Source organism: Echinococcus granulosus (assembly GCF_000524195.1).
Source record: "Echinococcus granulosus chromosome Unknown EG_S00045, whole genome shotgun sequence".
In the NCBI taxonomy this organism is placed as follows: domain Eukaryota; kingdom Metazoa; phylum Platyhelminthes; class Cestoda; order Cyclophyllidea; family Taeniidae; genus Echinococcus; species Echinococcus granulosus.
Genome location: NW_020170425.1, coordinates 320,054 through 345,778, shown reverse-complemented (window position 1 = coordinate 345,778; position 25,725 = coordinate 320,054). Strand labels below are relative to the sequence as shown.

General features: G+C 37.6%; 1 protein-coding gene across 1 annotated transcript; it reads right to left on the bottom strand. All coding sequences in view use genetic code 11, as the record gives it.

Annotated features, from left to right (window-relative positions):
* Positions 1-690: 690 nt before the first annotated feature.
* EGR_05754 (Potassium voltage-gated channel subfamily KQT member 5) lies at positions 691-23,852 on the bottom strand (the record flags this gene model as incomplete). Its single annotated transcript, XM_024495003.1, has 11 exons — positions 691-1,248; positions 7,653-7,960; positions 9,889-9,953; positions 10,774-11,076; positions 13,073-13,257; positions 13,605-13,715; positions 14,756-14,881; positions 16,169-16,344; positions 18,030-18,156; positions 22,571-22,661; positions 23,845-23,852. 11 exons carry the CDS (start codon positions 23,850-23,852, stop codon positions 691-693), a joined length of 2,058 nt encoding a protein of 685 aa, XP_024350596.1.
* Between the last annotated feature and the right edge of the window lie 1,873 nt (positions 23,853-25,725).

Below are 25,725 nucleotides of genomic sequence, written 5' to 3'. Positions count from 1 at the left end.
TTTCTAGTGAGATCAATCTGGGGTGAACGCATAGAATTAACTATGCCTTTGCAGCCACCATGACATTACAGTCATTTACGAATGTTATGGTCCTATACTGTAATTAGTCTTCATTTTTCGAACTTCCTTTTAGTGGGAGATTCGTATGTGATGTGTAAGACAGCCCTCAATTTAATAAAACACTTGGAATGTCTAAACATTAAAGATTCCGATTTACAGACCTATGGGGCCTGTAAATTGGTCAACGCACCCCATGCGATGAAGTTATTGCATGAAATACTGATGATTGTAATGATGTCGAGCCTAATTATGGTAAGCAGTTTTGGAAAAATTGTTAGGGCATCTTATTGATAATTAATGCTTACAAATTCGTGATAAAAGGGTACTTGGAGGACAATCTAAGCAAATGTATTTACCCAATCACCTGATACAAATATAAACACGGTTCTGGATATTTATTCCCATAAAGACTGCTGTTTCGATTCTTCCAATAGATGACCTAACTACAATACGTAAGAAGTATTCGCCGTAATCTTTTCATTTCTTCTGTTTTAAGGTATTAAAAATACAATCTTTTGATCAGCAAGTGTGCATACACTCACACGTTTGCCGATGAGTTGTCATGTGATAATAGAAATAAAGTCAAGATTATAAAGTAGAAGCAAAGTGTAAAAAAGCTTGGTCCAGCCTTTAGGTGTTCCTTCGCCTACTCTTGCGTCGATGCAGAACGACGGTAGCGGCAGTGGGAAATGGTCTGTGGGTTGTGCTTAGTGCGTCCTCCTCTGTCTCAAACATCTGACTCTTCCTTGCGTCCGCCTTTTCCTGATTACCCTGGCCTGCATCCCCTTTCATTCTCTTCTCTACTCTAGCTTGCGCATCCAACACTTCGGGACTAATGTACCCTCGAGATGGATGAAGAACAGTTTCGCAGCTAAAGGAGACGGACTGTTTGCCTCGTCTAGAGGAAGTAGAGGTGGGCTCATAAGCTGGGGAGGGAGGACAGAGGGTTGACGAAGAGGTCGGCGAGGTGGATAGATCCTCGTGGGAGCGCGTTTGATCCGGATAGAGGTTCAGGGACGTTCGGAGCAGAGATACGCGAGAGGACGTCTCCCTGCTGTGATGAGAAGGCTTATGAGCATATAGGGGAACCACACCAGGAGGGGGAAGACTGCCAGTGTGAGGTCGCTGCCCCGCAAGACTTTGGCATAACTGCATCACGATGTCTATCTTCTTGTCCAGTCGCTTCAGCTGAAATTGTATAGCAAACGAAAGTGGTATTCGAAGACGCATATTGAAAAAACGGGAGCATTAATTATGGTCCTTCAAGTTCAAGGTGCTTCCTAATGAATGGGCAAAAGCTTGCTAAATTGTTATTCAATAATGAAAAACCACTTCAACGCAGTGATAGAACAGTTGTCTTTTTTCTAATTAACTGAATAATAAAATTTAGTGGCCGCGTCGTTGAAAATACTTGAACTACCTCATATTTACCTTGGTTTAATGCACGGTTGAGGAATTTTGGCCATAAAAGCAAAGATACTTCTGTAAGGCAATAAGGCTTGGTTTTCAATCCACTAGACTGATGTGGAAAGATTTAAAGCGCATGCAAGAAAACATCACAGTCGGCACTACCTAGGAGGAATTTTTAAAACTTTGAGTTCGTACTTCCTCGCCATCGGAGTTGAATAAATTTTAGAGGAGTTACTCAGACCCAGTGCATTAAAGCTGTTTAACTGAGTAACAGTTAGTGCAAAATATAACAAACCGTGAAATATGAAACATATTTGCCTAATTAATGCCAACTGCAGAATACTGAATTGTACTAAGTATTATTTTTCAATTCCCATTGGAGGCACTTCCCTTGAATGCATCGGTCATTTGATTTTTAGCGAAGGATTGGGTGAAAAATGGGTTAGATAATGGTACTTAAACACTTTTCATCTGTAATGACGAAATAGGGGAACTTTGCAGAAAACTATCACGTGTTTATCCTGATATGGTCACGACTCGATTGTATATGTCTGACTTAAAGTATCAAATTAACACATAGATATAAAAAGCATTGTTTAATGGTTGAGTATACAATTAAACATCAGATAGCATTTCTCGTTTCGGATATGTATTAAAAGTGCTGCAAAGTTATGGAAAATTGTCACGAAGAATGGGGAAGGCTGAATGAATGTCATGCAAATGCGTGAAGGCCAATTTTTGGCGTGGGGTGTCACTGTTGCAAGGTTCAGTCTGGAATCTGAAGAATGAAAAAGCGCATTTGTACCAACCTGTCCTACATTCAAACCATATTACCTCCATTTCTCACACTTCTGCAAACACTTTCCCTCATTACGACCACCACGATATCAAAGTTTATGTAAATGATGGACTTCAGCAGAAAGACACTAACGGATCACCTTTCTGTGGGACGAACAGCATCTGTTTATCCTGTTTTTATTATCAAAACAAAATCAAAGCATTGGAATTGCGTGCCATAGAATAGGATTTAGAGCGTATAAAATTTACTTGAAGTAAATAGAAGTATAAGGGAAATTAAGATTTTCCGAAGACTTATGAAAACATTGTCATAAACCAAGTGGAAGAGGTGAGTTCGAAATGCTCTCATCCGTGCTTATTCTTTCCCCTTTATTTATGAATGAAAAGGCATACGTACAAATGCTGATGCAGACACTGGTAGATAATGAGGCAGTTAATGATGTGCTTGCTGTTTGTAGTGTTGTCAGAAATGGGCTAAAGCTACAAAGGCTTCGGCCACGAGCACCAAAATCACATTCTGTAGGAAATCAAAACAATTATACTGCACAAGATAATTTATTCCCCCAATAAGGCCTCAGCAAGTGAAACACTAGGCAAATTCACCGAGCAATAAATGTAGAAGGACGCGAATATCATAAATTAAAAAGTTATTAGGCAAAACAACATCAGCGGAAGGGTTAATGTATTACCCTAAAATTGCATAAACTTCTTGCATGTCCGGTACGTGTACATTCTTTTGGCAACGGAAAAACCAGCGACATCCAAAATTGAGGTACTTGTGTATCGAAACAGGTACCAACAAGGTCTCGACTGCTGACCTCAGTTTTTATGTATCCAAATTTTCGAAGCATGTACTTTAACGTTAAATTAATAAAATAGGTCACAGTGAAGAGGGTTTTTCTGCCTATAAGCTTATCAGCGGCAAATCTTGCTAGGGCATCAAATACCACGTTACTCTACCTGCAGTAAATTTTCGACCGGGGGAACTTGTTTTGAAAAATGAAATTTTGAAAGGGCACCCTATTCTAAATCTGCACACTATGAAGCGCTGCGCTCTTCGTGCCTTCATTTTAAGTGTATTCGAAGTGCTCTCTACTTCCAAGTCCACTAGGAATCTCTGAAAAGCCAGCAACCAACCACAAGGATATGAAGATGAAAGTAAAGATAACTCTTTTGAACTTTTGCTCTGCAATTTGCCTACCACAAAGCCTGTTTTCGTCAATTGGAACCAACATGTAATTTTCAAAGATGAAACAAGTGCGAACAGTTTGAAAAGGCAATGTATGAGGTGCCTGTTACTCAAGTCCCGAGTAATAAATATTCCTGTAGTTGCTAGACTAAGACAATATATTGTGGAAAAAGTGTAGCATACATGATAACAGAAAATTAACCATGTTTTGATTTAACGCTAGTACCAATAAGAAAATACTTTAAGAATCGCTTTCTCCCAAAATTAACCCATGTCAAATGTATTAAAATGTGGAAAATTATGACCATACACAAGAATCCAGGTTTTGATGGGTGTAATCCCATAAACTGTTACATTTAACTAACGGTCAGAGGGACTGAAAAAAAATTGCTAACCTTGTTGCGATGATAGGTGAAAGTACCAAGCAGAAAATATAGAACCGATCTATCAATTGCTCCAAAATCTAATGTATCAAAAAGGGCAGAGATAAGATCAAGAAAAAGAAAATTTAAGCTCTTGAAGCGATTGCAGTAAAGTAAATGGCAGTGATTTACCGCATTCCTTTAGGTTGAACCAAGAGTAATCTCTATAGTTTAACTAAAAAATCTCCACTTTCCATGCAGCAAAATTACTTCTGTTTTTCGAGTTTTCAAAAACACATTGACGGCTAGTCGCAAAAAAGGTCTTTGCCGAAGCACGATCATCCCTTCCCAATAGGGATTGAAGGTGGCAATGAGACGAGATTTAATATCTTCGACTGGCTGCATTTTGCCCAAATTTGGCGATAGCATGAGCGCGTGGTGAGTCACTTGTCGGGCTCACGTCGGTATGCTTAACCCGGGCTATGGTGGGGTCTTTCCGGTACCTCAAATCGATATGACTTATTAGATGAACTATACTATTATACGATTAAAATATGGCAACGCCTTTGATCGGTGTATTTCATGCGTGGGGGAAAATGCGTACTTGTTCCAATGGTTTTCTTTAAATACGGCTAAACAAATATGGATACGCATATGTATCTGTCATAATTATACCGATTTACCCATCAACTCTGTCTACCTGTCAGACTAAATGGCCTCAGCGACTGGGGTCAGGGTTAATAAACCAATGGAAAAAGGCAAATTTGCGAAAATGGTACTGTATTTTAGAGCTAGCGTGCAATGGTGTCAGCCACCCGCAAGCAAAACAACCCCACATCAGGCACTTGAATAACACACATTGCATGGAACACTGTAATATCAAAACTACACATGTTGCTGGAAATCCTATGCGACTGGTAAATATCGTAATGGTCGGATGCGCATTTAGGCAAGCAATTGCTCCGGTCAAACAGACTTGTCATGACTAGGGTTGGGTATTTGCCTTAAAATGCATACTTTTTAAAAAAAGTTGAAAAATCTCGTAAGCATTAGGACTCAAAAGTGGAAATGGATTGATATACGACGGAGAAGGGGATAGGAAGTAGAAAAATCCTCAGTGAATCGAAGAACGAGTGATAAATACACTTTAACAGGAGTTTGCTCTAAATATTTACGTCACAACATAGGCACTAAGTAATGTCTAAAAGCGTCACTTTAAATCCGGTTGCTCTGTGACACGAACAAGCCTTCATTGCTCCATAAACTAATCCAGTAATTGTCACATTTTCGTTAAGGCAATATGTTGCAGTCATAATATAATATCAAAGTTACAGAAAACTATTCCGGTGTCTATTTTATTTAAAAAGCATCGGCTTAACGCCTGAGAACAACGACAAAGTTGAAGATTTTATGCAAAGCTTCCACAATTCTTTAGAGGTGCCATTAAATAAGACATTATATAAGGGCAGCTGTCATATTCTCAATGCTCAGAACGTTGGGATCTGACCGAAAATCACCTCAGAATACGAACAGTACGTTCCCATAAGCATTCGTAAGGGAAAGTACTTGAAGGACTTAAAAAAATGGTCTCAGAAACTTGAATAAATGAAGAAGGTTTACGAGGAGAAAATTAAGAAGTGCATTTAAAGCCTCTGATCCTAACCCAAAAGCAATATGGATTACGAAGGCTTGAAACGATTAAACTGCATAGAGATTTACAGAAGGCCGGCAGTTTTGATAGGTTGATAAGGCAATTTTAGATGCAGCATCATATGTACCACGTTTCCCACTGTAATAAAGCAAAGGTTTAAGCATTAGTTAAAGCAAATTAAATGTTTTAATTTTGAAGATACGTCAACAAAGCAGCAATTTAGGCATTTCATAATTGATTCTTCGTTTCTATCCCAAAACAAAATACTTGATTAACCCTGCACAGAAGCTCTTCTTAATACGTCCAATAAAATCGCCTAGACGTATAACATTCTGACCATGAATAAGTATTAGAAGCGCTAATCTAAGGTAGCAAATGAATTAAAAAGTGTTGGAGTCTTTAAACAAGTAGTGTTAAATGTAAATAATATGAAAAAGTGCTAAGATCTAGAGTAATGAGATTTATTCATTTATTGGGTGTAGTTTAAGACGTGGCAATTATGGGATTTTTGGAATACTTTTAAGTTTCTTTCTATGGGTTTATTGCGGTGATAAAAGCGAAAAACATTAAAAAAATTTGGCGCTCAAATTAGCTGTGGATACTATCTTTAGTAATAATATTTAGGAAACTTTTCATCCACACTTCTTTACTGAATGTGACCTCAACCACCCACTTGATGACCACTCACATTTATATAAAACAGATGAGGAATATTTATGAGATGACAATGAAGTTGGAACTAACGCTAGACTCTATTCCAACTACGCGAGCTGCAAGACTGATGTGAGAATTGTAAGCGGTCGGAGATTTGCCACCTTGTCGTCCGAGGATGGTATCTAGTCTGAAAAATTGAGATGTCAGTAAGGGCGTACATCCAGTACACAAAACAGTTTTGTTACAGTTGCGGGGGATGGAATAATAATGGCAGACTCTAAAATGAGAAACAACTTACTTTCATTTGTAATTTAAAGATTTGGTGACCCACTAATGATCAATTCTAATGAGTGTTATACACCAGGATGGAATGCGGTTTAAATAAAATATAAAATAAAATGGTCACATTAAAAGTTACTTAAAAGTTTACTGAATGGACAGTAAACTGCAGTTAATAAGGCCATTGTAGTGAAAGAAAACAAATTCTCAAGGCATTGTAGTTACCTAAGCAAAACAAAGTTAGTCGCACCGGAATATGAAACACAAACACCAGAGTCTAACGTCTAAAGCTGCCATTAAACGGGCAAAACTTATTTCAAATTAGCCGCGAAAATTCGCACAGTTTTGGTGATTCTGAATTAACTCTTATACATCCGTAAGATGTGAACAGATATGGAAGTTTAAGAATCAGCACTAATGTGCGCAACCCTCTAAATTGTTGAAGAAGCACGTTTGTGAGAAGATTGGTTTATTTATTTGTCTGAGACTCGTAATACTAGATATTAAAATCCGGTGTAATGTGATTGCCAACAACATTTGAGTGCCGTTGATTGCATTTGCGATAATTTGAATACTTGGTAAAGCGCGATTACGCGGATGTGAATTCGGAGAGGGGCAAATGGTGCGATTTACTTCACTTCAAATGTAGTTTATCATTTGTATGGGCGTGCTCTACAATAAAAATTCCAAGGTTTTTCTAAAAATGGATTCCATCATGGACTATGAGACACTTATGTTTAATACTAGAAGTAAATTACAGTAAAAGAGCACAATTTACTCCCAAAGGTCAACAGATTGGTTCGAAAAGGCTTTGCGTATATTGACAGAAAGATGACTTTTCTAAAAGTTAATCCATGAATAAGGATTTTGTACATTTATGAGGGTACTGAGGAAATTTGGGTGCCCAACTAGTTTTTATTTGGATTTCTTAAAAATAAGGTAACTCAACTCAAGCTCGTTCCATGAAATATCTGTAGGATTGTTTTGATTTTTAGGAGTGCCACTTGTTTAAGACGGCGGTCAAGCGGTATTACATGGAGCAATTCGGATTCTTAATGGTTAGGTTTTAAGAACCACACAGACTTCATTTGAGTATCGGAGTTTTGAAAAGATTTCAATCTATCGCATATCCCAATGAACCATTCGCCCCCTTTTACCATAACAATGCTTTATTTCTATATCTGGATTTGGGCTTGCGATGGATGCATGAAACAGTGATGTAAAATATTTCCGAAGGGATGAAGCATACCAGACCTATTTGAGAAAAAAGGAAAACTTGCCGTGATTGAAGTATCTTCACCCTCGAAACCATATCCAAATGTCCGGCAGAATACTGCTCAATAACGTCTTTGACATCATAAGGTCGAAGGGCCTCGCGAAACTTCCGTCTTGCGACATAGAGCCGGATTTTGCGGATCACCCGGATGACAACTTTGTCATTTTCAGTTAATGGGCGGCTTGTTTCTAGGTAGTAGTTTCCCATTCTCCTCTCACGTGCTTCTGTCGGGCTGACCATTTCCAGAGCTCTACCCTGTGACGAGGAGCTGTCACTCTGATCTGAGAAGTCGAAAATTCAGCAGAAAATAAAAATGCGCGAGATTTAGGGAAAAATGCATATTAATTCGCCACCGATGAATTAGTGCCAGTTTAGATGCAAAGTGCACAGGAGTGAGGGGTGATCGGAAGCAAGCAGAGATGGAGTTAGCCAGAATAAAGTAATTTATTGAATATTTTCATTTAGGCTAATAGGTTTGCATGACATTTATGCTTGCAAATCCGGCCATTATTTTCGGCTTATGGTTTTCAGCAAAATTGTGAGAACTTCATGCTAATAATTCGAACGCGTATACCAAATTTTTAATCTGCAGGTTTATTCTGATAAGATTTATTCCCAACGAAAGTCGATACTTTATAGTGGGCGTGACTTGGTGTGATGTCGTTTATTCCCCTCAACGCTTAAGCATGACCTAATGAATCTCCTTTGATTTAGCAGACTAAAAGGTTGAAGCTCTATTAAATAAGTACTGAAAGTAATACACAGTCGAAGACAAATGTGTAGTCTTAGTCAGTACTTATTACTGGAATTAGTGGAGTGTATTACATCTCTAGTAAGTCGATCTCAGTAGAAAGGCGACAGAAGAGGAAAACATTCCATCTTAGAAAGAGAAGCAAGCTTCAAAATAACATAGGCCGTATTAGTTTAAAAAAATACAACTCATGGTGTGAAAATCTTGCAGTAAGGGGCAGGAAAGTATGAATGAATGAGTTAAAATGTCAACAAATCCAATCCAGTGTGGTGCGAAAATGAAATGAACCTCCTAAAGGAACTGACAATGATGCATGCATATTTGCATTAAAACACAGTTTCAAGAAATATAAAGTCATAATTCGTGAACACTTTATGGCTTCATTGGAAATATTCAGTTTGTTAAATGCTTGACAGAGTTCGTTTCATAATATATGCAAGAGATAGAAGAGTGTTTGCCTAGTGTCCTGATGTCAAATCGCTTAGATAACCCACGTTCCCATTCCACCCCAATCATAGACACAAAGTGAAGTTCAAAGGAAAATATATTACACAGAATCGTGAGATACAAAGTTAAAAATGCTGTAATTCTTACTCGCAAAATTTTCAGACTACTCGCGGAGGTGAAATTAAACACCCGGATACGCGTCTGCACGAAGGGGTAAAGTTACCGGTGGTAATGTCTATTTACCGTGTAACACTCGCACACACTTAATGCGTTTGAAAGACTCATATTATGCCTTTTGAAAAAAATTCCACTAAATACCGATGATCATCTGTACAGTAGGCGTTTGAATAGTAGATTGTCTCAAATACGAAAATGATATCTGTCACTTAAAAAAAAACTAGTATCTCGCATGCCGACAGAGAAACCTTTTAATGTCTACTGTTAAGGGATTAAATCAGGCGCGAAAATCGACGATATGCATTAAACAGCCCGCAAAAGGTTAGGGATGCCCAGAAAAAGTATGAAGCACTTTATTTTCAACTTCAACCCTTGATGGCCCGCGCGTATTATTACTTCCGGACTTATTAATACAAATTTAAAACAAGAGCGAAAATCTAAAAATTACATTATGATGTAAAAATGGCACAGCTTTGCATAAATTTAATGCTTATTCACCATCAATTTGTAGTTTATACACCTAGTAGGATATTGCGACGATAAAGGCTGAAGTAATCGTCCAATGCCAAAACTATGACAAATGGTTGATGCCGTCCTGTATGGAACATCGCGCATGAGTGCTCCCATCGAGAAAGTGGTGATACTCTAAGAGTGATAATGTAAATTATTCGGAGGCAAGTTCATTTAGTTTGTTTACAGTTTTAGAAAAAGAAATAAGATGGGTGCGTGAGTGCCCACAATAACTACAAGTCAGCCTGTAGCCACACAGTAGTTGGCTCCTACCATTGCTGTCAGTTACCGATATTCCTATTTAGCAAAGTCAAAAAGACTTACCGTCGCTTGAATCTGGAGTAATCACGCTATCGCTGTTTTCCGGTGGTGCTGAGGTGTCCTTTTGACTAGAATCGGGAAATAGTGATCACAGTAAGTCGCAGTCCATACTTTCGATACGCTGTCATTGTACTCCACAAAACATTAATAACCGAAAGTCAGAACTATTTACATTTTCTGTCGCTTTAAATTATGTGTTTTCAGTAAAATGAAGTGTTTGGAATAAGGGTAGTACAGGTGGAAATGTAAGTGACAAAGAAGACAGTTTACTCAAGGTGAAGAATAGCCACAGGCACTTGAATTGAGTTCGACCTCACAGATGTAAGGCTTTGTTAGTAAAGGTTAAAGTGCACTTCAATGGGTCTTTCAAGAAAACCAAAATATCCTTTATTAGCAATTATTTTTCTAAGAAAAAGTTTTCTGTTTTTATAGCATAATTTCAAAGAAGTTTACTTCATCACCAAGGTCAGATTTTATTAATTATAAAATGTAAAACTCCTAGCATGATTTTCATAACATTTGGTGCTGCGAAACACTGACCATAAACTGCCTAATTCTAAAAAAATAAGCTAAACGCTTCGAAAAACATAACACATGGTGAGAAATTTCCGGTCAGACATGCTCCTTAAAACCATTACTTGCATTAATTGCCTTAGAAGAAGAAGATTAACCAATATTTCTGAGAGAATAATCTGCATGCAACGGTAACGTAGAGTGCGCAGATTTAGCATGTATTTGCAACAAGAGATAGAAAAAATAAATCGCATCAAAGCATCCAACATTGCGTTCACAGACCATAAATGAAATAGACACAAAATACAACTAATCGTTCCTTACCAACAACCATTTTCCCGCTGAATAACTAAGTTGGAAGGCATGTTGACTCACCGCGCTGATACAAACTTTCTTCGGCTATCGTCAATTTTGTATTCTGATTTGACTTTCCTAAGTAAAACAGGAGCCGAAGGTGTGGGAGCGTATTCAAGTGATTTTAAGTGGTTGCCTTCCCTCCCGGTAAGTGGAGATGGTAAGATGAATGAAAGATTGGCCTGTGCCAGAGCTGGCCTTAGACCACTTCCCGGAACTGTATTTCCAATTTTTAATTTTTCAGCTTTCCTTCTAATCGATGAAAGACGCTGACCGAATCGCCCAAAACCACTTCGCTCAGAAATTGACCCCGTTGGCTGGAACCTGCAAGCAAAATACCGCTTGTTCAAATACCTTCCCTTCCAACAAATAGTCCTCCATTCCAAATAGTCCTTCGATCAAAGCAAGTACTATTGAATTATTTGAGGAATTTATCTTTAATTAAAAACATGACAATAAGCGCAAGGTTATTGTGGGGAATTTCAGGATACTTCTACGAATCAAATAAAGCCTTAAGGAACAAATCGTCATTTTCATTTTTGACCAAATTCAGCACAAAGAACGTCACTCCTTATTTGCCATTGCTCACTCTTGAGGGATGTGGTGGTAATAACTAACTTAATTGCCTTTGTTTGTTGCCTAGCGTTTTACCAACGATTTCAAACTAGCAATTGTTTCAATGGAACCACAAATAGGAACGAAATTATTGCTCAAGAGAATTGTTTAGTTTTTGTATTCGAAGTGCGGTTGTATGTGTACCAAGGGGAACAAACACGTCGTTCAATGGCCTCAGAATGTTAACAAGAACAAAAATACAATTGCACTTAATAGCTGTCTTTAAGAGAATAGTTTGTGTAATCACACCATCTGTCCCTGTCCATGGACTAGGCTAGTTTCGCAAGTTTTGGATATGAAAGACGGGGACCCCTTGCGCTCAGTGAAATAAAAACTGAAAGAAGGGAAAGTTGTTGCGCGATTTATATTACATGTGACATAAAAAACATAACATGAATTTAGTCTTACAAAAAGGCTAGGAAATTGCTAAATCATAGAGGCGTATTTAGAAAACTTAGTAAACTAGCAGAAGACGCTTGGGTTCACCGTCATTAGCAAAGTTAATCATCATTCTATATTACCTAAAATAAATTAGTGGGATTACCAACATTAAAGTTTTTTTGTTATTTTCAGCAATTGGAATGAAATGTGACATTGGGACCATTGAAACAAACTTCAGAGTTTTACTCAAGTTTTCAAGAATTTCCAAATGGCTTTTGAGGGATTTTTGAGGATTTGGCCTTCGTATACTACAACTTTTCAGGCAGAAACCAACAACAGTTGCCCAACTCTACTTGGAAGTCGTGGATCATGATAAACTTATTGCTAATTGAGAATACCGCTGAGCGTCTAGTAAACTTTGAGTGATTTTTTGTGCAGCAACAAACGAAAAGTATGTTTCCCTTACCAACTTTCTCGCATACGTTCAAATGATACGCATTAAACGTAAAACAGGGGTCATACATATCCAGAAATACAATAGGAACAATTCTCGTGTTAACGTATCTTTTGTATATGGGTAAGAATTAGCCTTAGAGGCGAAGTCTACATTAGTTAAGGTTGAGTAACTTAATGAGCTTTTAAAAGATCAACCATTAAAATACATTTTTTCAACGTCATTTTTTAATGGTAAAGTGCGGGTGATACAAGTAAGAGAGATAAATTTATTTTTGGATATGATGTTCAACTTGCATAAGCATCCGCAAACAATGTTGCATATGTAAATACAAGTATATTAAAAACGAAAAAACACGATAGGACTTACAGAGCCAAAGTAGGCTTACATTAAGTTACGCACTAAAGCACAGATTATTTTGTTCATTAAAGACTTCAGTCAGTTGGTTACATGCTCTGCTTATGCAGACGTAAGGATGAGCACAGATAATTTTGCGTTTTGACAACTTTAAGGAAACTACTCAACTTTCTTATGCAGTGGATTCAAATTTTTATGATCACGAAATTTTATGAAGCACTTTTAACACTGCACTTAGCACGTAGGCCTTCCATGGTATTTTACCTCATTCGTTCATGGGGCAACTTTGCAACTAAAAGTGCCTTGAGGATCACACACAACAATTGCTTCTAGTGACTTTTTGCTTTACAGTTGGTGTTATTTTTTTCTCAATCTCTGGCCTTGATGATTTTAAATCACTTCTTACTTACCCAGCAAAAGTAAGCAAACCGCCAAACTGGCGTAATTTATATTCCCTGAATAAAATGCTGAACACGTTTCCAAACTAAAATACCCAAGAATTGGTGCGCTTACAAGGGATCGATGATAGTTTGGGGTGTGTAAATATTCCATGTGGCGACGGAAGTGGACTGTTTGTCGGCAGCATAGCAGCGCCACATGCATTGGATGAGAGTAGCGGCAGGTATGCGTCTTCGAATCAAGTGCTTCTGGCGTTGTTGCTGTTGCACCTTCAGGGCAAATCCACTACCCAGTATGCCCTGAGGTTAACAAACAGTCTATCATTGGCATCAGCCTTCTTTAAAAGTGTATTGGTTTTAAACCTTTTACGTGTTAGGTTAGTGTGCCAAAATACATAAATCACTCAATAATTTATCTTGAGTAACCCAAGTGATTTGATCGTGCTCCGTTTATCCTTTAAAGAATTCCTTTGTTGAACACGAAGCAAAAATTTGGAGGTATATTGTGGTTATGATTCGCCAGAAAACCCGGTCTGTAGGTGAAATTGGTTAATTAGCTTTAAATTGACGAGGCAAAATATGCATATTTAATGCTTCCACACAACAAGTCAGTTTGATTAGAGTTTGCAAAGATGTCGGTGACTTACGGCAGGAAGGGCGAAGAAGGATATTCCAGCAATGGCGCAGAAAGCCGCAATAATTTTCCCTATCCAAGTTTTTGGTACCGCGTCTCCATAACCGACAGTGCAAAGCGTTATCTGAAGTAACACTTAATAATATCAAGGTTTTTCTCCAGAAATTAATAAAAAGAACTTTCTATAGCGCCTTAAACTGCTGTAGGTCGCATTTAACTGGCATTGTACATTGTCTGGAAAACCCAGCGAACTTTATAGGGACTTGAAAAATAGATGTAAATCAAAAAAACGTTCGTATGGTTATTTGAAAATAACATTAGAAGTCTTTTTGACGATAGAAACATTTATATTGACTCACCGATGAGGGGTTGAAATAAAGGGAATCAGCCGATAGCCTTACAACTATTTCGCTAGATTTAACGGTCTTTTGATGTTAAAATGAACATTTCCTCCTGTCCTTTCCGAATAAATTTCACTCCCAAATTTCTTTGGCAATGCAAAGCAACGTTCTTATAAGTTTTTTCTTTTAGGAAGAATGCGCAATTACCATAAGCAAAATTGTCATTTTTAAACATTTAAATAAGCTCTTCCTGAAAATTTTAGTGGTTTTGAGAAATATCTCATAAAGCTACATTTTCGTTCCCAAAGGAACACTTTGTATGTGAACGAGGCTCACAAAGACGTGCTTCCACGCAAGTAGGTCCAACAGAGGGGTTAAACGCTCAACATTTTCGCTATAAAATGCATTTGATTTTCAAAGCGATCACCCACCTTGCAATACGATGAGACATTTGTTATGAAACAGTTACATTCAATGGGAACTGACGAAAAATAGGTGTATAGTACAAAGCCATTGAAGCCGCTAAGGAAGTAACATAATCCAAAGTTTTGTTAAGGATATGGGCGAAAAAGGTAGAGTGGAATTACAAAATTACTGGAATTGTGATTACAATACCAATTTTAATTTTTTTTAAGGGAGAGGAATGCGTGGCTTAGTAGTAACCCTACTCTCTTGCATATGTTCTTGTTGATACCGCTAGAGCTAGGGCATGGGCAGCTATTTTTGAATTCTTCTTGCTCATACAGTAAAATTAAAAGTGTAGCACTATGATCTGAAAGATATTCAATTTCTTAGACAATAAGGTGTTCACTGTGATACTCACAATGCCCCACCAAAGAGCGTCCGCAAAGCTTTGGATTTTCCTGTTGTCCTTTTTTTCCACCAAGTAAATGAGAAACGAACCAAAAATAAGTGCCAGAAAGCCTATGTACATTGTTGTGAAGAGTTCCTGTTAAAATACAAAAACACCGAAAATGAGTTTTTATAAATGGAGAAGTGGTATTGATTCAAATACAAATGTTGTTGTTTTCTCAAGGTTCCCTTAAATAGGTCAATGCAAAGTTATGCACGGACAACGTCCCCCTCAACTGGTCAATCACTCATGAACTCCAGCCCTAAAAGTTATATGAGTGCTTTAAAATAAATGTAAAAATTTACCATTATTAGGATTAATCTATTATTTGCAAAAGTTGTGCCATGCTTTAGTGTAAACAGAAGTATACGAAAGCGCTTTTAAGACAACGCTAACGCTAAAAACTTACTTAGACTACCTAGAGGGCAAGAAGTCTTTAAAAATCGGAATACGCTGACAAGGCTATATATTTGAGAAAATGTCAGCAGAAGTACTTTGCCTACATTTCTTTTGCTCATAATGAATTTAATTGACATCGATAGAGCAGTTTTCATCTACGTCACTCGTGATTTGCACGATAATAAGCTGGAAGACATGTGCAAGAGATCACTTGAATTATTGTTTCTGCTACTACTCAATCGCATACTTCCACCGGGATGGCCACATAGACTTGAGTTTTTGAGAAGATCTAGAAAAATCGACGGTACATCCAGTTTCAATCAAATTTCGTAGCATTAGGGTATTGAATTAAAAACAGCAAATTTTACAAACTTTCATATCACCTCAAAGAGGTGTCGGTGGGAAAACATTCCCCCATCATGAGTTCGTTTCAAATACAAGAACCGAAAATGGAATTTGTAATATGAGAACCGAATCAGGAAAGACTGAGCATAATCTAGTATTCAAATTTTCTCCCGAATGAGTCGTGGAGTCTTGTGAACATCATTTTAAGGGTTCATTACTAGGTTGATATTTAGTTACAGGCCATGAATTCACAATCCAACTTATGGCAAAAAGAAGTTGTGTACTTTTCAGTTACATGAAAATATATGAATTATTAACGCCTGGAACACAAAATAATCTATTTCAAAATCGCTTGTTTCCGTAAGATACCAAAGCCAAACCATGAAGTTAGCAAATTAGGCGAATAGTTGTGTTGTCTGCCTATAAACTTCTCCAAATTAACTAAGAATAGAAAGCCGTACCGTACAGTTAAAAGGTCAATTTATAACCATTAGCAATATTTTTATTTTCCAATTTCTACTTCTCTTTACCACCAATATAGTTCATATTGTTAGTTTCGTTTTTCATAGGAAATAAAAATGTTACTCAAGTTTTATAACCCGGTCTCTAGTATATTGGACGAAGCTTTCAAAGTCCTACCTGACGATGGGCCCATACAACTGAGGCTAGAAGTTTGAATGATCCTGCCCTTCGGTCGACACGAATCATTCGTAAGATTTGGAAGAATCGAAGGCCACGCAAAGCACTTGCCGCGTATACGTTGCTTGTATTGTCACTCGCAATTACAATCACACTGGCCACGATTAGAATGATGTCTGTGTAATCAAGAAAGAGAATTTCCCAAGTTAGCTCACATCTCCTATGCAACTTCCCCCATTTAGTAAATAATAGCACAGCAATTAACTATGGACAAGACTGGACAGTGAATTTGAGCTGGTGCGTGCGAAGTGCCAGTTTTCATTGTCAACGTTTCTTAGGCTAGTTGATAGGCCATTACTGAGTTATTTCTTAGTTCATTTATGTGTCATGAAACATTTTGTGTAGCAAATAATAAAAGGACATCTATCAAGAGATGGATGGGATTTGTTTGTGTTCCCATAGAACTACATTATCGGTAAAGGTGCCTCGGCAATAGATGATCACTGAATTGATTCCCACGACAACTAATTTTTGTCTGTGAAAGCATTAAGCTTCATTCCATTCGCAGTGATGGTGTTCCAATTGACACCATGAAGCCACTTTCCCGCCAATTCTTTGACTATGACACGATCAGGTATAATCTTCCGTTTTGCATGAATATATTATATCGGTCTTATTGCTTTTATACGCTAATAGCCCAGAGACTAACACCACCTTGCTCCCTTGATGATTGATGGCGGCAGGTAGTGAGATCAACGGAAAGGTGTCCAGTCGTACATAACATCTTAATCTGGTAATTAAATTTATTTTACTGAGATTAATATCCAGAAGAGAAGGCTAGCCAAAGCCTCCATTGAGTTTTAAAGCAAAGTTTGGCCTAACAAATTTTTCACTTAAACGACTACATAACCCTGAGTTGATGAAGTAACATATCACATAGTTATTAAGCATGATAAAACTTTTAATTCTATGGTTAATAAATTTGAGAGAAATAGACATCAGCTTATTTTATCAAATTGCTGATGGGAGCTAAGCATCAGAACATTTTTGAAGTTCAAAAAATGTAGAAACCCTTGTGCTTGAACTATAGGGTCAAGCAGTAAACATAAAGTCCACTTAATCCAACTCCTAATTAACACTTCACTAGCTAGTCGGTTGGGTCATTAGCGTCCCTATTATTTCTACTGCGATGAAAAAAATGAAAGTGGGAGAAAACCACTTTTACCAAATTGTGTTGGAGTTTCGTGAAGCAGCAGAAGTTTCGCTCTACATTAATTCCTTAAATGGTGGGAGAAAAGCTTTTCAGTGGTTTACCAAAGAATATTACTTTTGCTATTTTTTTAATAATGGCATCTATTTAGGAATCAGTGCCGCCGTTAACTTTCGAGAACATCTCGTGGTCCATAACAATACGGGATTAACTTTTGATTTTTTACACAAAGTGATTCAAGCAAGCACAAAATTATTAAATGTCTAGCTTATTTTTTTCAGATATTAAAAATATTGCTGCTAGAGTGCAAATGGATTTGCTAGCAAATTAAACAACACAACTCTTTAACTGAAAATAAATTTAGCGCATATTTACAGTTCCAAGATTGTGCATATCAAAACTGTCATTAACAGGCTAAGCATGCTATTCTCCCCAAATTAAATTTTGCGTAGTATATTCGTCTAGGTTGCAAAATATCATTTGATAGGCATTTATATTACATATCGTTTTGACCGCTAAATCTAAAAGTAAGTATTGCTAAAGATGTTTTTTAGAAAAGGACGGCGATAAATTGGTCCCAGACGCATGTGTAGTCATGTTGATTAATGTGGACAATTTGTGCCTATGTGGGGTGGATTAAAATGGCTTTACCCACGATGCAGAAGGGACGCCTAGCAAACCGAAGACGCCCTCTCCAAGTCTGGTATCGTGGCCTGCAGCCAGCGCTCCACATTCGTACAATGTATTCAATGAAAAACCAAAAAAGCAGCACCAGTTCCTAAAAGAAGAAATGTAAATATTTTTATTTGGTAAACTAAAGTCTATGCGATTTTCGGTATAGCTGGCTAGCATGACCTGTCGGAACCTATAAAATCTTGTCAAGTGCATGCAATTGATTTTACGCATTCAAAGCATGACTACGCACGCGTCTACCACCACGCTTTATTATGCTGGGCACCATTCGCCTATCACTTTGATTCCCCATAACATGCCACTCAAAGCTGATGGAAACGACTCAAATTCGCCTCCTTTGCGAACCCAACAAGTTTGACTTAGTTCCGATGCTGCAGTAGTCTCTCGCTTACTTCGTATAGCATCTGCAGAAGGTGTGGCAGCAGGACACGCAATTCAGAAGTAGTTTGCAAAACTGCATTCGTCCTTGTGATAAATCATTCAAAGAGAAAAACATTGCATTCAGGCGGACTCACTATTCTTGACTGGAATAGAGAATGACGTGTCGTTCAGTAATGCTTGAGGTGAGTAATGAGACAACTCGTCTACATATGCATCAACTGCAAAGGGAAAGTCATGCTGCAGCCTAGGTGAGTGGGCACTCTATGCCAGACTTCCAAGACTATCAATTTGCTCTTCTTCCCTTTTTTTTCACACACCACATAAAAGCACCACTTTTAGCTTGCTTGCCGACTGCCTGTTGGACTGAATGAACTAATAAATGAACCAATGACTGGGTGGACAAATGAACAACCTGTGATGAGGAACGGCTTTTGCATTTTACCGTTAAGCAAACAGGTGTGTCATTGGTCATGCTCAAACGACCCACTACCCACCCCTCACTGCTGGGGCACCACTTCGCATCCAAGCCCGGTGCTTTGTATATGTGAGTGCGTGCATGCGTGGTGGACTGAAGACGGAGTTGTTCACTAAGACTTGGTCACTTGCTGAAGACCAAACAATTACGGCTGCGATCTGTCTACTCGATGCAACCACGTACAAGTGGAGAGTGTGTGAGGAGAACCCCTGAAAACACCTAAGACTGGTGAATGAGTCGGCAGAGCACCCCATTCTTAGTCCTGTAAGACAATGCAACATCCTATGCCTCACACCACAAAAGATACTGGCCAGAGGATTTGAACTCACTACTCCACTCCCATCCCCAACCTCCGTACTCCCTTGATGCTTCTTTTCCAAGTGATTGTCACCATTCCTTGGTGTTGTGCAGTCGTATATGTGTGTGTGTGTGTAAGTACTCCTGGAAACACTCAGGTCTGGTAATTCAGTCGGCATAAAGTCGTATTCTCACTAAACAAAATAAGGTCTCATACCTTCACCACACTTGCATGAGAAAAGTTTTATGCTTTAAGATGAGGAAGAAAAATGCTACTTTGCCCCCAGGCTTCGTGTTCCCCGGTTCCGCTTTTTCTTAGCTTTGGACAGTTACATGTGTACTCGACAAGTAGGAAATAAAAGTGAGTTGGTAGGTGAAGTGCCTAGGGCTAGATTTCTTTGCTTCTGTATACAAAATGCCCCATTAAATAGATTCCGCATCAGTCTCCTGCCTTTTTAGGAAAGATTTGTAGACTGCAGGGATTATTATTTCAACCAATACAATATTGTATTGTTGGTAGGTTGGTTTCAATTAGGTGCCTTATGAAATCCAAACTTATTCTGGCCGCTTGAAAACGAGAATACGACATATTTTCGTACTAATGATATTTACTGTTTTAAATCGGCAATTTTTAAATTGGCCTAGCTTTGTTAACGAACTCACTAACCTGATGCGTTCGAGAAAGGCAGTAAATGCCAGATCTATGAATAAAACTGATGTATTTTTTAGCGATTGTTGCCATTCTAAAGAGTGATCGTGCACACCTGCGTTGCGCAAAGCCAAAAGGCGGCAGCAGCTTTCCAAAAATGCGCAATTAGCTACTTGGATGACCACAGTGAATGGCCTTCTTTTTGAGGCCGAAAGAATTCCCAAACTATTTGTTGTGCAAATCACTTCTTAGTTAATCAAGGGCTTTTCCAGAGAAAGAGTAGGTTCTCACTAAGACACAATAAGTTATCATGGCTTAGCTTACTTTTTTTTATGATGTGAACATCTAGGTGTTATAAAATTTTCAGCTGAGGGAGAGTACAAATGAAAAATTCGGGAAGTGAAAGGCGATCTGAATTAACCTTAGATCCACGTGCCGATAAATAACCAGCATTTGCAAAGTTAAAATATATCTTTGAACATAACGTGTTGATGAGACTTCGAGATAGCCCAGTGTTAAGCCAATGCGTGATGACTCTAAGCATCACAAAAAAAATATCGCTTTTAGACTGGAACTGTATAAGACATGTTGTGAAATAAAACCATGAATCAGTTTACGGAAAACAACATTAATTTCTCCTAAAATTGACATTTTCTGTAAGAAAACTCAGAGAGTTTAAGAATTTTAAACTTGTTAACGTACAACATCTCTTGTACTCGGTATCGACCTTGTTTACCGCGAGGAACCTTATCACTTCTCGCAAGGCCTCGCTTATGCACGAGGGAAACTGTTTTCAAAAAAATCAATCAAAATTAATGCATACTATACGGTAACCTACGTTGCGTAACCTACGGTATGATAAGTCCATTACCTCTGACACTTAGGCGAAATGCTCAATCCAGTAATTTTATCTGATTGTGATTTTAAGTAGAGATTATGCAGTTAAAAGAACAAATAATTCACATAACCAATGTTTTGGCAAAAAAAATAATGGGTGGTGCTAGACAATACCAATCTACTTAAAGACTAAGTGGCACTTGAATTAAGTCTTACTATCTCGAAATAAAGTTGGTGCCATCCAATTATTGGCATAGAATAGCTCAAGATAACAAGCTCGGAAACTTTATTTTGAAATGTAAGATGAATGCTTACAGGTGCATACTTTTACTAGGTGGGATAGATTCAAACAATGCAATTTCACCTTTGCCACGTATTAGAGGCCGAGAAAAGGTCTAAAGCTTTTGACGCCATTCAAATCCAATCATAAAAGATTTTGCATTCAGATTTATGTAGTGTCCCGCTGCTCGTAACGCTAAAGGCCTCTTTTACAGCAAATTAATTCCATACCCATTCAGACCCATTGACTAAGTCTTTATAGCTCTCATTGGCAAAGTGCTGCATAAATTTGTTGTACTTCTAGAAATTGTAAGAATGAACTAATTTAATAGCGGTCGAAACCACTTAACGACAAAAGTCAAAAATACAAACTTTTATAAACTGTAGCTGATGCCAAAGAAAACATGGGAATAGAATTTCCAACTATTTGTGCCAATAATATTTACAGAGGAAAAGTCTGCTCTTTTTTATTGCCTATGACAAAAGCTGACCTTTTTATTCTTCTGGTGCAAAGCTAATTAATCTGCTCCTCCAAAGCGGCCGGGATTCATCATTTTTATAAGAAGGTCACGAATAATAAATAAAACAACTCAAACTTTAGCATACGATTTAACTGGGGACCTGAAAAGACTGTGCACTATAGAATACCTAAGATAAACTGGAACACGAGGTGAAATTATGGGGAAGGCAGGATTAATCCCCTTATTTGCCCATACTCAGCACGCGCGGATATTTCGTCCCCCTTGCAAACTGTGGCTTCAGGCAAGCATCAAACAAAGCTGTATAAAATTAAATTGCATTTGTACCCCACCAAAAAATTGCTACACCGACTCTTTGTAACATACTATTTACATAAAGTGGATTACGAAGGAAAAATATTGCTTTTCTGGAAAATTAAATGATCTTTAGGAGATATGATGAATGTACAAATGCGCAATACTTGTTATTAAATCGGTGAGTACTTCGAGACTTAATGAATGTAGCAATCTCACTGGATAGAAAAAAGCTAATTCCGAAAATGCAGACAAAGAATAGAAGCAAAATCGAATTGCCTAATTGGACTGATCGACCTAAAGGGATATATGGAATGGAAAATCAAAATCTGCTGACAACGACAAATGCAGACAGATGAAATACTCTACTAAAAACCGGTAAAAAGCAAGTAAAATTCTTTTGAAAAATATCAACACAATTAGTCTAGGAAAAAAAGAATGCATTTTGGGCCAGTTTCTTCGCCTAGATTTCTTGACACATAACCAATTGCTGAATTTATTTTTGCACAACAATTGTACTACTTGCTTTAGCTACGCAGAAATTATAATTGAAGTTTTTAGGAAAGAGTCAAGAGTCTGGATTGAATGACGTTAATCCCAAATTTGTAAAAACATAAAATCTGAAGAAGTAAAGTTTTTTGAAGGCTGACTATTTATTTTGAAGTGGCCTGGAAATAAGTTTTTGGCGGACACAAGCATTCTCGCTTAGACATAATTTGAATACGTCCTCTTTTATGAGTAGCCATAAATGTTTGATTTCTTTATCGAGGCAGGCAGTCATGAAGCTTATTGAGTACAACATGCTTACCATGTATATTAGGGCCCTGGATGCTGCCATAGTGAACTCCTGGATGGTTGAAAGAACACTGGTTATAAGACAAGCGAGTACCGATGCAAATCTACAAGATAATAAAGTTAATGTGAGAGCCTGAGAAACCAAGCAGCATTCTCAAGGAATATGAAGTATGCATCATTTCAAGTTAACCATGGTATAATGAGAGGGTTTTTAATGAACAAAAGGGTAAACAGGCAAACTCTATATGCATTATGATCACACATTTGTAAGTGTTAACTTGTACTGAAATCGACATATTTGGCATCTTCAGCACAGTGGAAAATCACTTAAATTTTAAAGTGAGTTCGAATGCCTGTGTATAAGGTCTGGTGATTTTGATCTCGTCCTATATTCCGACCCCATTAAAAAATCTTTTCCGTTATAAGGAAATTTGAGGAAAAGTTTGCTTTAGGCTGCCTACCAGTGTTTGCATCGCGGCAAAAGGATGAACAGGCGCGAGCAATCGTCGAATTGAAAGAAAAATCTCAAGGCAAGCTGTTGGATCGTAGTTTTTCCAAATATGTCTCTACACGACTAAACAACATTTGAACTGATTGCCCTGTGAACAACCAAGCCTAAATTAGTATTACAATCTCTTTAACAGCAACATTAATATAAGAGGTTATCCTAAGCTCATTAAATAGCAATGCTGTAAGTAAACCGATAAAAAGCAAGGATATGCTTAAGAGTCGAGGAACAGGTACAAAAATTTGTGTTGCATATTTGGAATAATACTTATGCAAATATGAAGGGTCTCATGAAGGAAATAAATTCTATCTCAGTAAGCAGCAAAGTAGGGAAAATTCTTTTAAATCCTGTCATTAGTAAGCACATTTTCCGGGAAGAAAATGAAACACTAAATCAACCAGGTTTCTAAGGCATCCTTTAGTGAGTAGCATCAAAGTGGTGGCATAACCTACCAAAAATAATAACTCTAGATTTTCCGCTACATCCTCCAAATCCTACTTCATGAAAATTTGGCATATAAAATGAAAAGCCTGCACAAATTACCCATAAATATAAGGTTAAAAACAATCAAGGTGAAATATACATTTCATTATAGATCCCTCTCCTAGATTTTATAACGATTCAGTATGCAAAAATAAATTATGCTGTCAAAAAACCCAATTACTCTGAATCCATAAGAAGGGGAAGATACACTTACATATTAACGGGTTCAAGTTACACCTGTTTTAATGAATTTAGGCTTCTTTAAAGTTAATGTGTTTAATCTAGACCTCTCTTACCCAAACATGTCTTAGGGCGAGAGTTGGTGCTTTTAATGGCAGAAAAATAAATTCAACTAGTGCCCTAGAATTATTTTGTACTTTTTATTAAAACCCTCTTTTTACCCCTATTGCTAATTTTATGAAAAAAATGGAAATCTGCTGATATATTTAATGGCAGCACTAGATTTCGAAAAAATTAGGAAAGAAATGGTTGTAAGCAACTGCATTGAATATGGTTTTATGTCGGTTAAGACTTACACAAATGAATGGTATATCATTGCTTTTTTTGTTTTGGGCCGTTCAAGAAAATTGTAGGTGATAGCCTGATGTTTTCGATAAAAGGATTCCTTTCGACTCAACATTACTTCCAGTGCCTTTCCATGTAGCGAGGTCCGCCGAACAACGCTAGGGTACTCTTCCGACTCCGTTGCCAAAGTATCTAGCAGCATGTTTTTAGGACTTATTCCATTCAAGCCTATCACTTCCTACGTAAAATCCGTCAGTGTTTTTGAACATTTCTCTAATCCACCAGTATAGGAAATTGCTTTTCTGCATTGATCTGCCATTCCCTCGGATTAACAGACCAATGACTAAGGTCACATCAAACGAATAGGATGCTGGCCACGTGGTATCCAATCCGTCATCAGCTAAATATTCATTGGCAGGACAAGACAGCCAATATGTGAAATGGGCAGTAACAATCATAAAATATCTGCAAACTAATTGGAAAGCTCACAGAGTTAGCTGCAAAAAAGCCCTAGTACAAATCAATGTGAGAATGCCTTATTTCCAATTTTGTGAAATAAAATTCGTTTCCGATCGCTAAATCGGAAAATATTTCAGATTCGAAAATTACGAATTTATCTAGTAAGAGCAGTGGCTGATCTGGATTTTTCGAACTTCTTATTGATGTTATCTGGACAAACCGCCCAATGGCTTGCAGATGTTCTCAGTGAACTGACGAGCATGAATAGGCGAGACTCTGACAGAAACAAGGATTTGTAGCTAATTGGAGGCATTCTAGCATTTAAAATAGGTTACCAGCGTATTCATGCAACTGTGTATTATAGTGAGATGCTATTTAAATAGTGTAATACTGTTACTATTCCTACAGGCACTAGCCTAAGTGATGCTAAGTAGTAAATAAAGCCAAATCTGGATTAAGTACCGGAAATAATAGCTAATGGCAACTATTAAAGAGGCACTCCTTTTGTTGTAGTTGTGCCTCATTAGCTGCACAAGTTTATTGTCTGCCAATAAAGTTAATATCTAGGCCCTATTTTAGCAATTACATAATCATCAATAATAACTTCCACAGTGGATTATTCCTTGAAATATTCAGGACCTAATGAATGCGATTGACAGCAATCGAATTGAATACTCTTTGGCTCTACATAAAGTATGGAAAATAACTTATCTCTTATACCACGCCTACATAGCATAAATTAAGGTTATCCTAAGGTGCTCAGTCTCCCTGAAGTGAGTTTAGGTTCTTATCCTTTGGTTGGTTGCATTAAGTGCAGCACTGTCGTAAACACGTGTTTGTTTGAAAAAGATACATGCTTTTTGGATAGTGTCCCTTTACTTTGATCATAAAATGATGAAAGGTGAAGAGGACAAAGATGTTCATTAGGCAGAATATCGATAAAAGCAGAAAGGCACTTAAAAATAGTATTTTATGGTACAAAATATTTTGTAAAAGCCGCATCCATGCTAATTTGGCTTAATTGTGTCATCTCATCCAAAAAAACCCATGTGCCAAAAAGACGTCATCAAAAGATTACGACCAGCATGGAATCATTTTAACATGCCATCCGATGCAGAGTTGGTGCTTTGGTAGGGATTTATGGATGCTTAGAATTGGCTAAGGAAAAGTGAAGAGGCAGTTATGAATAGTAG